Raw genomic sequence first — 13374 nt, forward strand, 5'->3', positions numbered from 1 at the left:
CTGCTCAGCCCTGGGTTGACCAGGTGGAGGTGGCAGTGGGGATGGGGTTCAGATACTGTGCGGGTGCCCAGGGCAGGAAGTGCTGACTTCCAGGGAGCGCTCAGCCCTGGGGCTTTGCGGAGATTACAGGGAAAGCTTGGCACATTCACAGGCCGTGACACCAGAGGTTCAAGCATGGGCTTCCAGAGTCCTCAAGGAGCTGGGACAGCTCAGGTGCCCATGGCCTATCAGCCCAAGCACCTCGACCTGATTACTCCAGCAGGGGTTGTCACCTCGCTCTGAGGGCAGTAACCATGCCTGAGCACCCTGCACGAAGCAAACTCATCGCACTGAGGGTCTGCAACTGCTACACACTCGCACTCGCTAAACAAACGAAAAGCTCATAGAAGAGAATAAGGAAGGATCATCTGGGTGTTTTGGCTGCGGTCTTGGGTGGCATCAGAGGGTGGCTCAAGTTGGGACATAGAGGCGAGTTTCTTAAAAAATCCTCTCGCAGTGGTGGGAGGCTTGGAGGCAGCAGGGGCCAGGGCTGTGCCTGAGCACTGGGGAAGGGGCCCTTACTGCAGCCTGCAGAGAGTAGCCATGTGGGCTGGACAGTGTGACACGTGCCGGATGTTCAGGAAGCTCCCAGCCAGCCAGGGGTCACCAGGGGAGAAGTCCCCGTGCCTGCCTGAGCCCCTGGACCCTGAAGGCCTGGGCCCAAGTCTCAGATTTGCCCTAGTTTTCGGTATGAAAACTAAGACCACTACTGTGTCTATAAGTGGCCTTTTGGGCAAAGGGTGGAATAGTGGCTGCTGAGAAAGCAGGAGAGATTTTTAGGTCCCTGAAAGTCAACGAGAGCAGCAACTGACTCCCGGGAAGATGCTGTGACCCCAAGTTGCTAACCACGACTCCCTGCAGTGGCCGGGGGGAGGGGCTCCCCACATGAGGTCACCAGTGTCGTGTCTGAAAACTGACACAGAGCAGTTGGGAAAAGCATATTATATTGCCTGACAACCCTCTTGACTTTTTTCCTCTCTCTTCCCTTCATTTCACGCTCACATGTTTTCTGGCCCCTGGCTTCTGGAAAGGAGGTTAACTTCATTCTCTGCCAGGAGGAGGTTGTGTGGAAAATTGCTCTAGAACCTTCCCAGCTGCGTGTGAATTACTGACAGCGAGAAATAGCATCCCGGCAGCTTGGGAACACGCAGGGGGTCAAGCGGACAGGCGGGAGGGCACCCCAAGGGCCTGTCCTAATTAGAGCGGAGGGTTGTCAAATGGGAAGAAAATGCTCTTCAGTATGGGAAGGAAGATGAGCAGATGGAGACAGAACAGTTTACGAGAGTCTTCCTGACTTATTTTCTTTCTAATCTAACACAAAGTCACGTGTCTGAAAAGGACTTTCTCTTGCAGAGTACAGAAGCCGATTTAGGCCACGGCAGAGTGGGGAAGTGCCTGTGAAAACACCCAGGGAGTGGACTTCAGTCCTGCATGTGCCACCCAGAGTTCCTCCTTGGCCAGCTCCTCCCCTCCGAGGGGGGACTTATGGCCTCTGGCAACTTGGTGTGGACACCTCAACCTGCCTCCTTTCCCATCACCGAAAGGCAGCACAAGGTGGTACCCAGCCTCCGAGAGGTCTGGGGGCGTGCTTCTCCCGGTTTCATCCCCACCACAGGCAAGAAGGGCTAACTGGGGCCACAGTCCATCCGCTCCAGCATCGTCTTCATTCTGGAGACCCCGCCACAGGGGAGGACCAGCATTTCCACGTGGAAGCTCTGGCTAGCATCCTTACTCAGGACCCTTTGCACTCGGGTAGCCCTGGGGCTAACAGCCTCTGGTTCCCGCCCAAGGTCTGCCAGGGAGTCATCAGGGAACAGCTCCACCGCCTCAGCGAGGGCCAGTTCCCTCCACCAGGAAAGCCTGGCTTTGCACTGGGCTTGGTTCTGCGTCAACCTGAACCAAGCACCTGCCCTCAGGGAGTTTATATTCTAGTTGGGAGGACGACAGACACGAAGAGATCAGTACATGACAGATGCCAGGGAGAGCCAAGCATGAAGAAGGAAAACCAAGCAGGTGGGTGTTGGCAATGGCGGCGAGGGGCGAGCTCCCGCTGGGAGGAGGAGGTGAGTGGGGGGGCCTCTCCGAGGAGGTGCCCGAGGCGGCTCCAAGGGGAAGGGTGTCCAGAGCAGGGAACAGCATGCAGGCTCTGTATTAATTTGCATCCATTGATATTTTGCCTGGAGCACCAACTCCATCCAAGACTTAATTGATCGTTACACTTGCAGAGCTTCAAATCCTCAAGCATTTTTGCTTTAGAAATACTCAAAAGGCAAAGGAACATCCTGGCATGTCGGCACCAAATGCTGGCTGCCTCGTGATCTTGGACCAGGAAGGTCCAGGAGCCCATCTCCACGTGCCCCCCCATATGCCCGCTGCTGAGGGGTCCTGTGGGGGGGGTGCACCAACCAGCAGAGGAACGAGTGTCCAGCTCCTCTTAGCTCCAGCCACTTTGACCAGTGACAAAAGGCACCTTGTGGTTTTAACTTGCACTTTCCCGATCATTTGCTAGGCCAAACCAACAACCTATGTGAGTATCGGCCGTTTGGGTTTCTCTTTCAAACTGACAGTCTCTAGGGGCTTTAGCACTTTTCTGCAATCTGTTTTTTTTTAATGTTTTCATAAGCATTTCCTTTTTCTAACTGTAAAAGTGCTATACACCTAACCCACACAACCTGGAGATGGTAGAAAAGTACACAGAAGACAGAAAAAATATTAGCCATCACCCCACCACCCAGAAATGACCAGTACTCTTGCCTGGAAAATCCCATGGACGGAGGAGCCTGGTAGGCTACAGACCATGGAGTCGCGAAGAGTCAGACATGACTGAGCAACTTCACTTTTACTTTTCACTTTCATGCACTGGAGAAGGAAATGGCAACCCATTCCAGTGTTCTTACCTGGAGAATCCCAGGAACGGGGGAGCCTGGTGGGCTGCTGTCTATGGGGTCGCACAGAGTCGGACATGACTGAAGTGACTTAGCAGCAGCATAATACTGTGTATTCTCGGATCTCAAATGTTAAGAGTCAGTGTGTCAGCAGCTCAAAATGTGGATGCATTTTAATTTTTAGAGCAACTCTGCCTCTAACTTCTGCTCCTTATGTAAATAATGAGGGAACTGAATCAAAGAAGGACAAATGGAGAGCAGGACTCAGTATAATAACCCCACGCTCACTTTCCTCTCTTAAGATGAGATGTAGCAGTAAGGCCCCCTCAGAAGCTACTCAAGGTGCCAACTGCTGACTCTCTCTAAGGCACTGAGAAAGGCCCCTGTCCTTTCTGGGCCTGGCTCTTCACCTACAATCTCCAGATTGCATGATTAGATCGATTCTGCAACCGTTCACTGGAAGGACTAATGCTGAAGCTGAAACTCCAATACTTTGGCCACCTGAGGCGAAGAACTGACTCATTGGAAAACAGCCTGACACTGGGAAAGATTGAAGGCAGGAGAAGAAGGGGATGACAGAGGATGAGATGGTTGGATGGCATCACCGACTCAATGGACATGAGTTTGAGTACGCTCTGGGAGTTGGTGATGGTCAGGAGTGCTGCAGTCCATGGGGGTCACAAAGAATCGGACACGACTGAGCGACTGAACAACCGTTCTCAGCGTCACGGAGCTGGTGTGACGAATCCTCAGTCAGGGCACACTCCCCACCCCCACCTACCTTTGCACTGGACTCAATAGAATTGCAGTCATCAAACCCTTGGCAGAAGATGGTGGCCAGCCTCCTATCCAGATCTTGAATTTTGGTCTCAAAATCAGCGTAGTCGTCATCAAAACTCTGGAAGCAAATTAAATCCCCAACCTTAGAACCTTGACCAGCGTGCCAAGCTTGGAGTAGGCGCACTCTAAGCCCACCCACCGGGATTCAGGTTACCTCTCAGCAAGTTCACCGTCATGAGGGCAGAGTTCTTGTGCTGTCTTTTCTCTGACACATACGCTCCCCTCCGCATGCCTTCCCACCCTCGGGGCATTTGTTATTGACCCCGCCCAGGCCCCCCGACTTACTGAATCTCCGGGGTCCAGGGGGTCATATTTGCAGTCGGCGAAAACCTTCACTAGCTCGAAGACCTCGTCGTAGATCTGGGCCACCTGGCTTCCAAGAATGTTCCCCCTCACGCCCCCGAGCTCAATCTTCTCCAGCTTCAGAAACTCGATGGCTGTTTTATAAAGATCCTGGTGGAGGAAACCCCCGTACCCTCATCAGTTCAGTTTCCTGACTGACCCCTGAGGGGAGGAGCCCCCGGGCCACAGGGCAGTCCCGAGGGGCCCTCTGCTTATCAGTGTTAATGTTCTCTAAAGCCATTTCAGGGATGCACACAGATAGACGGAAGTGAGAGTCCCGTGAGTAATCTCCCAGTTGTGATCGAGGAGGAGGAGGAGATGAAGGTCAGGATCTTGTCCTGACCCAACACTGGGTGACATGTGTCTCTAAGAAAAATCACACTTTACAGGGGCCCCACTTCCTGGACTGTGGGAGGAAGTGGTCAGAAAGGCAGACGGTGGTCCCTCACAGCCTCATGTACTGGGCACCTGATGGGTGTTTACAGGTCAATCCCACCTGCTCATTCCCTCCGAGACGCGGGTCTCTCCTTACCTTCTCCAGCTCCTTTAGCCCAGAAGGTACCTTCCTTTCCAAGATCGCTGGTTTGGCATTTAACCCCATTCAGTCCTATTGAGCTATCTATTGCTTCTGTCTGTAGCTCTCATTTCCCCTTTGAGACCCCCAAAGCCTCACTGAGGACCACAAGCAGCCCCCATGTGCCTGATCCGGTGCTCGCAGGGCACTCCAGTCCCTCCCCTAAACTGGAGACAAGGTTGGTGCCGTTTCCCACCAAAGATCCAAGGTGTATCGAGATATGACTCAAGCAAACCTACTGGAAAGTAACAGCGTCACGCCCCGCATTCTGGGCCTCTCACACCAGAGGCAGGTGGCACAGCTGGCATGGCCCATCGGGCAAGGGGTGGACAGCAGGGCCGTTTCCCCCACCCACTCTTTTCCCAGCAGCCCCTCTTTTCCCAGAAGCTCCATCCCGATTCAGAATCTACAATGTAGGAACCAGCAGCTATTTGGCCAGAAACTCAGCTGGGGCCCTCAAGTTCTCGGGCTGGGAGCCTTGGGACATGAAGAAACGCTCTGTGACCGAGATATGGCATCTCAAGGGGTTTCCTGCTCTGCCTCCCAGAGGATGTGGATGGGAACCAGAGGCCTTCCCAGAGCCCCAGCTGACAATATCCCTCAAAAAATCATTGCCCAATGGTTCTAGGATCCACCCCTCAACCCTGCTTTATTTTTTTAAATAGTGTAACATGTGTACAAAGTAGATCTAAAAAAAGAGATCCCCTACAGAATACAAAACAAGAAGGAAAACCTTCTTGCCCCGCACATGCCTTCATCTCTCACCTCTTCTCCCCAGAGCAAACTGTTCTGAACCTCTTTAAAAGTGTTATTTGTCCCATGTTATGTGTCCTGTGTCATTCCATGTATCCCGTGTCGTTCCATGTATCCAGATAAGGTCCTTCTGAAAACCTCAGTTGTGCTAACTTAGTCCCACTCACCCTCTCCCTTGGCCTGCAGGCTTCCTGACCCAGGTCAATGAACTTGTCATTAACCTGCTTGTGGACAAAAGGCAGGAGAAAAGGGGAAAGCAACTGAAATGGACCGCTTTGTTCTGGGTTAACAGCTCTGGGCCTGGTGGGGGAAGCCGTGACTTGGCTTCCCCCTGGGGAAGCTGTCACATAGATGTTTGGGTGTGACTTATTTCCCTCCTGGGAGCCCATGTTCAAGGAAGACAGGGACAGAAGACGCAGTTCTCCTAAGAGGGAGCGGAGCCAAATTCCACCTTTACCTCGATGGTCTGGACACGGCGGAAGAAGGAATTTATTCTGGAAAAGGCAAGAGAAGAAGGGAATTCCCAAGGCACCGGCTCCTTGTTTTTCTAGGAGAAAGAGAGAGAAAAGGCAGGTCCATGGGGTCCCATGGGGTCCACATCACCCCAACTTATTTCCTCTCATCCGCTGTCCGCAACCCAGGCTGTACCTTGAAGAAAAGCTTCATGTTTGCACAGCAGAAGTCGTAGGCCCGGTACAGCTCCTTCAGGACGTTCACGGACAGAGAGATGCCACTCAGAACCTCCTCAGTTTCCCCCTGCAGGCCTTTCAGCACCTCCTCGGGGCTCAGGAAGGTCCGCGTCTGGGCGGAAGGGAAGACGTTCCCAAGGTGAGCCAGAGGGCTGACACCCAGGTGCGCTGTCCAAAGCTGCACGGTTGGTTAAAATGACCCTCTTGCCCCGCCCCAGGCCACTAGACCACTTCTTCTGACACACCCGCTGTGCCTCAGGCTCGTGGCCTAGCCGGTCTGCCCACCCAGGGCCAGTTGTGGGGCCCCTCGGCCCAGGCCAAGGTCACAGCACCACCAGACTCTGGAGGCAGATGATGAGGGGCCCAGAAATGCAGTCCTGCTCTGGCTGCGGAACCCTGGGCCACTGCATCCCTCTAGGCTGGGAGACAGGACCATGAGCCTGATTCTCACACACTCTGGTAGCCCAGGGCCCAAAGCTGCAACTCAGACCTTGGAGGCTGCGTAACGTGCGCTTGTGAAGTGGAAGAAGGAAAGGGAATGGGTGTTGTCAGAGCAGATAAACCCCTCAAAGCCCCCAGCTGAGTCTTGGGGTGCTGGGACTCGGTGAGCAGCCCCTCTTTCGTTCTTCCTCCCTCCCAGCATAAGGCAGGTTGGGCTGGCTCTGCCCCAGGTCTTGGGAGAACCCTGGGTGGCCACCCAGGGGGCCCTAGCCTTAGCCTGGAGCCTGAAAATTCTTGCACCCACATCTTTGCCTGGTTGAACATGGACCGGGATGCAGGGTGGGATGGGGGAGGGGAACGCTGGGGGTGGGGGAGGGAAGGCACTGGGGCCTGGGGGCTACCATGTCGATGAGCTGGTTGCAGAACTCCTGCAGGATGACAATGATCCTGGAGGGTGTGTTGTAGTGCTCTGAGGTGGCCCAGATGAAGCAGATGGTGTATAGCACCTTGGTGATGAAGGTCGGGAGCTGGGGAGAGACAGGTGGGCGGGCGCTTGGTCACAGCACCTCAGCTCCCCACTCCACACGGCTCCAGGAGGGGGGAACTCCAAGGGCAAGAAGAGATTCCCCCACCCAGTACTTGTGCCTGATCACAGCCAGGAAGCCCGCAGCCCCTTGCTGCCCTAAGACACAAGCCCAGAGCCTGCCAAGCCAGCCAAGGGACCCTCTCTAGCTGACGTACCGCCGTGAAGTCGGCCTGTTCCATCTCTTCCAGCAGGATACGCAGGGGCTTCAGGTACAGAACGATATCGTTGGCTTCCTTCAGGCCTGCGTGGAACAAGAACTGGGGCTCATCCCCACAGGAGTGGAAACTAGCCCCCATCCCTGATGGCGAGACATGGTGACGGGCAGCTCAGTGTGTTTACAGACACCTGCTCCCTCAAAAGGCGGGACTCCAAGGAACTGCTGATAGGGGGAGGCAGACCCCGTCCCATCCCCAGGGTCGGCAAGGGGCCCACCCAGGAGGTGCTGACGCCTTCCTCTGGTGGAGGGGGGACATTCTCACAGGGCCACCCGCTCACCTTCAGTAACATTCATGTACACATTTTGCAGGGCTGGCCAGTAGCAACTTTTGGCTTTTTCCAGGATCTCGACTATTTTATTCACTTTGGGCCTATTGAGCTGCAAAGGAGATCAATTTTTTTTTTTTTCCAACAGACCCCAGATGAAGCCTGCCTGACCCCCAGGCCGGCGCTGAGGGATCCATCCGGGTTACCCGGGTCCCTTCGGGAAGGCTGGGACTCCTGTGGGTGCCTGGCCACCGGGGGCAGAAGAGCCATCACCTGCTCGTGGATGTACTTGAGGTTCATCAGCCGGGCGTCCCAGAACTCAAACTCGACTCGGGGCAGGGGGTGCAGCCCGTCCAGCAGGGCCTGGGCCGAGTCTTTGCTCAGCACATCCCGGATCTGGTGGGACCAGTCAATGATGATGGTCTCAATGGCGTGCAGCAGCGAGTTGTCCAGGGAGGAGGGGATCCTGCAGAGCCAAGGGTTGGGGGCGGGTGGGGGATGCTCTCAGTTACACCTGCAGGCTTCTTCCAGCTCCACCCCCAATGGCCCTCGTCCAGGACAGAGCCTGAGACAACACTGGGTCTTGCCCGGGGTACTGGTGCCCCCGAGAAAGAGGATGAGGGGAGCCAGCTCTGGAATAAAATCCATATTGCACCACGGCTCCTGGGCAGTTCTGATCGGGTCACCACAGCGTGAGTGTTGGGGGCCTAGAGGGCCCACCTGTGTGATGAGCCCCGCAGGAGTGCTCGCCCTCTGATGGGAGTAAGGGAGCAGGCAGGCACTGCCACAGCTTCAAGAGCTGTGCACACCATACCGTTGCAAAGGGCACTCAGGCAGGTGCAAGGTGACACCTGGGGGTCCTCGGGCTTCTGGGGGTCTCTGGGCAGCCTCAGCCTCCATTCAGAAGTGCAGCCTCCACCTGCTGCAAACCCCTTCCATGCCCCTCACTGCCCACACCCTAAAGCTGGGGATCCCCCTTCCTGTGTGACCCCAGATGACGTGATGCTCTTGGCATGCCACGTGATGCAGGGTCTAGTGCACGTGTGTGATGGAGGGGGGCTGGAGCACAGGAGTCCAGCCGTTGCCCAGCGGAGTCTGGGGGGCTCCAATGTCCCATCTCAGACTCAGCACCTAAAGGCGCAGTCCTGCCCTCCTGGGCTTCACTAGCACCAAGACAAGTTTGTGGGGAGCTTGCCTGGGGGTTCAGGGACCACCGCTCCCTCCAGCTCCCCAGCCGGGCCCCGACCTCTCCATGGACTCCAGCGTGCCGTCCAGACTGCCCAGGTGCTCCGGGATGGGCAGCAGGGTCTTCCCCTTGATCTTGCCGCTCATCACAAACATCTCGTTCTTCAGCTTGTGGACTTGCTTCACAATGTCCTCCGAGACCACGCGGGGCCAGCCGCTCATGTTTTCACTTTGGTTTAACAGGGAGTAGAGGACCTGGAAAGACAGGATTCTGTGGCTCTGCTCGAGCCTTCTCAACTGGGTGGGGGGACACCCAGGAGGAGTGGGGTCCTCGGCGACCCAGGACCCAGGGGAACTGAGCCCTTCTCCCTTTGAAGAAGGTGGTGGGGCTGGTCAAGGTGCTGAGACCAGTGATGAAAGCCCCCCGACCGTGGGCTTTTTTTTTCCAAGTTCTTTTTAAAAAAATACTGATTGATTTGGCTGCATGGGGTCTCAGTTGCACGTGGGATCTTTGTGGCGGCATGGGAGATCTTAGCTCCCCAACCAGGAATCAAACCTAAATCCCCAGGGTTACAAGGCAGATTCTCAGCCACTGGGGAAGTCTCCCAGTCCCTGTGTCTTTCAAGTTTTTTAAAAAATACTGATTGATTGATTTGGCTGCATTGAGTCTCAGTGGCATGTGGCAACGCATGGGCTTAGTTGCCCTGTGGCATGTAGGATCTTAGCTCTACAACTACAGATTGGACCTGAATCCCCTGCATTGCAAAGCAGATTCTTAACCACTGGATCACCAGGCAGGTCCCCCTGCACCTGTGTCTTTATAGAGGCAAAGCCTTCTCCACACTCTTGCCACAAGAGCACACACTCCTGGCTGAAGGCAGACCTTCCTTGCTGCCTGGGGGTGCTGTTATATGCTGAACTGTGTCCCCCTGATTCACATGTGGGAGCTGTGACTCCTAGCACCTCAGGATGTGACTGGATTTGGAGAGAGAACTTTTCAAGAGGTAGTTAAGGGGAGCCCTAACCCAGTATGACTGTTGTCCTTAGAAGACATAAGGACACACGTGAAGTCGGCCATCCACAGCCAAGGAGAAAGGACTCAGAACCAGCCCTGTTGACACGTCGATCTGGGACTTGCAGCCTCCAAACTGGTGCTTTGTCAGGGGTTGCTCCCCTGATGGCTCAGTGGGTGAAGAATCTGCCTGCAGCGCAGGAGACACAGGAGATGTGGATTCATCCTGGGTCAGGAAGTTACCATAGAGAAACAAATGGCAACCCGCTCCAGGATTCTTGCCTGAAAAATCCCACAACAGAGGCCTGGCGGGCTACAGTCTGTAGGGTCGCAAAGGGTCGGACACAACTGAACGACCAGTTCTGGGCCATGCCAGCCATCTCAGTGGACGTGAGGGGAGGTCGGTCTGGGTCCTGACTAACTATCCCTGTGGCCTGAATTTGTACAGGGTGGGGACGCCCACTACCCCCATCTCACAGACGAGGTGAGCGATGCCTAGGAGAGCAAGTCACTGGAACTCTGGCTGGTCCAACGGTCCATAGCGGGCTGCACCTCCCACGCCGGCCGACAGCGAGGCGGCAGGACGGTGGGGAGACGTGTAAGACAGCACTTGCTTTTCCCTTTCTCTGCTCCAAGTCTCAGAATTGGGAAACCCTTCTACTGCATCTCGAATGGCCCACACCTTTTGAGGCTGTGGGCAGGGATTGTCCCCAGGGCGGTATGGAGGGTCTAGTGATTTCGAGAGAGACAGGTGATGGCCAGGGCCACTCAGCCTTCGTGCGCACAGCATCACCTGGAGGTCTTGTTAGAAAGCAGGCCAGTCTCGGTGACCAGGGCAACCGGACCTGGGCTTTCTAATACCTGACCTGCTTGTAGGCAACGTGGATGTTGATCTGTGGACCCACCCCTGATTAGCAGGGTTCAAGGCCACTCACACAAAGTATGGGAAGCAGGCGGTGTTCCTCCTGAGCCCTCCCCACTCCCCCGACCCCCCCGAGGCCTGGGTGCATCTACCTCCTCCACAACGGCGATCAGCTGGTCCACAGGCGTGGGGCTCATGTCCCCGTAGACCAGACGTTCCTTGTAGTTGTCCTTGCCGATGTTCTCGGGTCTCTTCTTGATGAAGTACATCCCTTTGGACTTGAGGGAGGCCGGGAAGCCCAGGCAGGGTATGATCATGCCGGCAGGGTTGAGCGTCAACACCAGAACCAGAACATCTGGCTTCTCAAAGAAGTCGGTGAACAGAGCCATGTTCTCTTCCGTCCCCATCATTTTACTCCACTTGTCCGGCTTGAACCTCAGGACGAGGGAAGCGACACTCTCCATATACTCCAGTCTGACGTCCGGGGGAATCGTCATCTTGACGTCAGCTTACACTGTTTCGGGAACAGACACTGAGGCAGTGGCCACCTCCTAGGGAATCTTTACTTCCCACCCATCACCGGAACCATCTGAAATGCCTGTTCTGACCAATCGAGAGAGAAAGAAGGATCGTCGTGCAGATGCTGCTTCCAGCTGGAGGGTGGGGTGGGGGTACCCGGAGCCTGTGTCCTGCTCTAGCAGGACAGCCGCCCTCTGCCTGGCTGTAGGTGTCACTGTGGAGCAGGGCCACCAGGCAGTGTGTCTGCTTGAGTTCACTGTGACCATCAAGTTAACGGGCTGGGAAAAGTAGAGATGGGCCCTGGGGAAAAGGCAAGGATCATCACAACAGAGTCTGAAGGGGAGGGGGCGGGGAAGGGAAATGTCACGGAATGAAGTGACAGAGGGCCTGGATGCAAGATCCCGGGAAGAGGACATCACTCCCCCCGGATGCCAGACAGAGGGGGCGGGCCCGATGAGCGGGTGAAGGTCATATTCTCCCCATCCTAACAGCAGCCACAGTGTACCCCAACGTTTGCCCTGCCCTTCAGCATCTCTTCCGGCCCCCAACCCCCATCACGTGCCCATAAAGGGATTTTCCCGTGGACTGCCGCTCACATTCCCTCTGGGAGAATCCCTTGTAGCTCTCTTGTAGGGACAGGGTTAACTGGAGAGCCGGGAGGGGGGGACCCCCTTGAAGCCCCAAAGAACCAAGACAAACGAGGCATTCCTTGTGAGCGTGAAATTTAAAGGGATGCTCCAAACCCTGACTGGCCACGAGCAGGGAACAGGACACCTTCCAGGGGGTATGGGGGTGTGGGGAGGGTAATGGGACTACTGGCCACCAGCACCTGGGCTCCACCTCTGTCCTCTCGAGCCCCCTCAGCTTTGCCCCTGAGCACAATTCTTTCTCACTCACCAGCTGACAGCAAAAGGCTCCTCAGGTAGCTAGCAGAGCCAAACGATTGGCAGCTCTTTCCAGACCAGTAAAGGAAATGGCTCCCGTCCCTCGAGGGATGCCAACTGCCATGGAACTTCTGCAAGTCTCATGGGAACTGGGATTCTAGAACTTTCTTAGGACCTGAGTGACCACTGTGGTGTGGTAAAGGAAAAACTGTCCATGACCCACTGCAGTGGGAAAGGCTCTAGGACCGAACAAACTGCCTTTGAACTAGAACATTTAGTTCATTTTCATTTCACGAAATTACAAATGTATCAGGATTTAAATCTATTGTCTTATTAAATGCTTATTTGTCTAACCTTTTTTTTTTTTTTTGCCTTTTCTAGTTTAATTTTTATTGTTTCATTCCCGCCCCATTATCTTGGCTGTTATACACCTTGCATTTCCTAGAGGCACATAGACATTATAACATGTATCCTGACTCACACTAGAATCATACTCACTGAAACCTGATAATGGAAACAATTACCCATTTACAATAGCATCAGAAAGATTGAAATACTTAGGAATAAATTTTCAGAGAAGGGCAAGACCTTCCTGACCCGCCAGCAGCTGAGGCACCAGCAGGGCCCTGGTTCCCACTGTCGACACCAGTCGATCCTGCCTCCTTGGCATCTCTGAACCGGCCCACCTACCTCCATGGCTACTGCTCTCTGGTCTAAGCTGCTGTTACCCCCTCCCCAACCCCCTGGTCTACGGACACCCTCTCTCCTCCTCCACACCACTTCTCGTCCCCAGCAAGCCATCCTCCAGAGCACCTCTCAAAAGACAACTGTCATGCCAACACCCGCTTAAAAGCCATCAACAGCTCGCTTGCACCACTTCCCGGTCTCGACACGATTGCCCTCATGCTCCAGCCACCCTGGCCTTCTTCCACCTCTTCCAAGACACCTGCTCCCCTGAGGGCCTTCTAGCCCCGCACAGAATCCTGCACCTGTGGCTCCTCCTCACCCTCAGACACCACGCTACGACATCTTTCTCACCCTCAGACACCACGCTACGACATCTTTCTCACCCTCAGACACCACGCTACGACATCTTTCCCTGCCAGGGTCTCCCCTGGACCGTTCACTCCCTCGATCTCTGCTGAGCACCCCGTGTTGCTCTGTGTCACCATGACAATTGCAGTCAGTCAGGCACTAATTAAGCATCAGTCATCCGCTCCCCCCATTCCTAGAGCCCATCCCTTTAGATGAGCACTGCCACCCCAGGACCTGGCCCTGTG

At 55.1% G+C, this 13374-nt stretch overlaps 1 protein-coding gene across 1 annotated transcript in view; it reads right to left on the reverse strand.

Moving 5' to 3' along the window:
* Positions 1 to 11188, reverse strand: part of DNAH17 (dynein, axonemal, heavy chain 17) — a 94428-nt gene extending 83240 nt beyond the window's left edge. The window contains exons 1-10 of the mRNA XM_010856518.1: positions 10844 to 11188; positions 8879 to 9072; positions 7906 to 8098; positions 7645 to 7744; positions 7305 to 7390; positions 6965 to 7090; positions 6082 to 6234; positions 5891 to 5980; positions 4050 to 4217; positions 3706 to 3822 (exon numbers count right to left, since the gene is read on the reverse strand). Coding sequence (XP_010854820.1) covers positions 3706 to 3822; positions 4050 to 4217; positions 5891 to 5980; positions 6082 to 6234; positions 6965 to 7090; positions 7305 to 7390; positions 7645 to 7744; positions 7906 to 8098; positions 8879 to 9072; positions 10844 to 11188 — 1572 coding nt within the window. The remainder of the gene's footprint in view (positions 1 to 3705; positions 3823 to 4049; positions 4218 to 5890; positions 5981 to 6081; positions 6235 to 6964; positions 7091 to 7304; positions 7391 to 7644; positions 7745 to 7905; positions 8099 to 8878; positions 9073 to 10843) is intronic.
* Positions 11189 to 13374: the final 2186 nt, after the last annotated feature.

The sequence above is a fragment of the Bison bison genome, unplaced genomic scaffold (genome assembly GCF_000754665.1).
Source record: "Bison bison bison isolate TAMUID 2011002044 unplaced genomic scaffold, Bison_UMD1.0 scf7180017864371, whole genome shotgun sequence".
NCBI classification, from domain to species: Eukaryota; Metazoa; Chordata; class Mammalia; order Artiodactyla; family Bovidae; genus Bison; species Bison bison.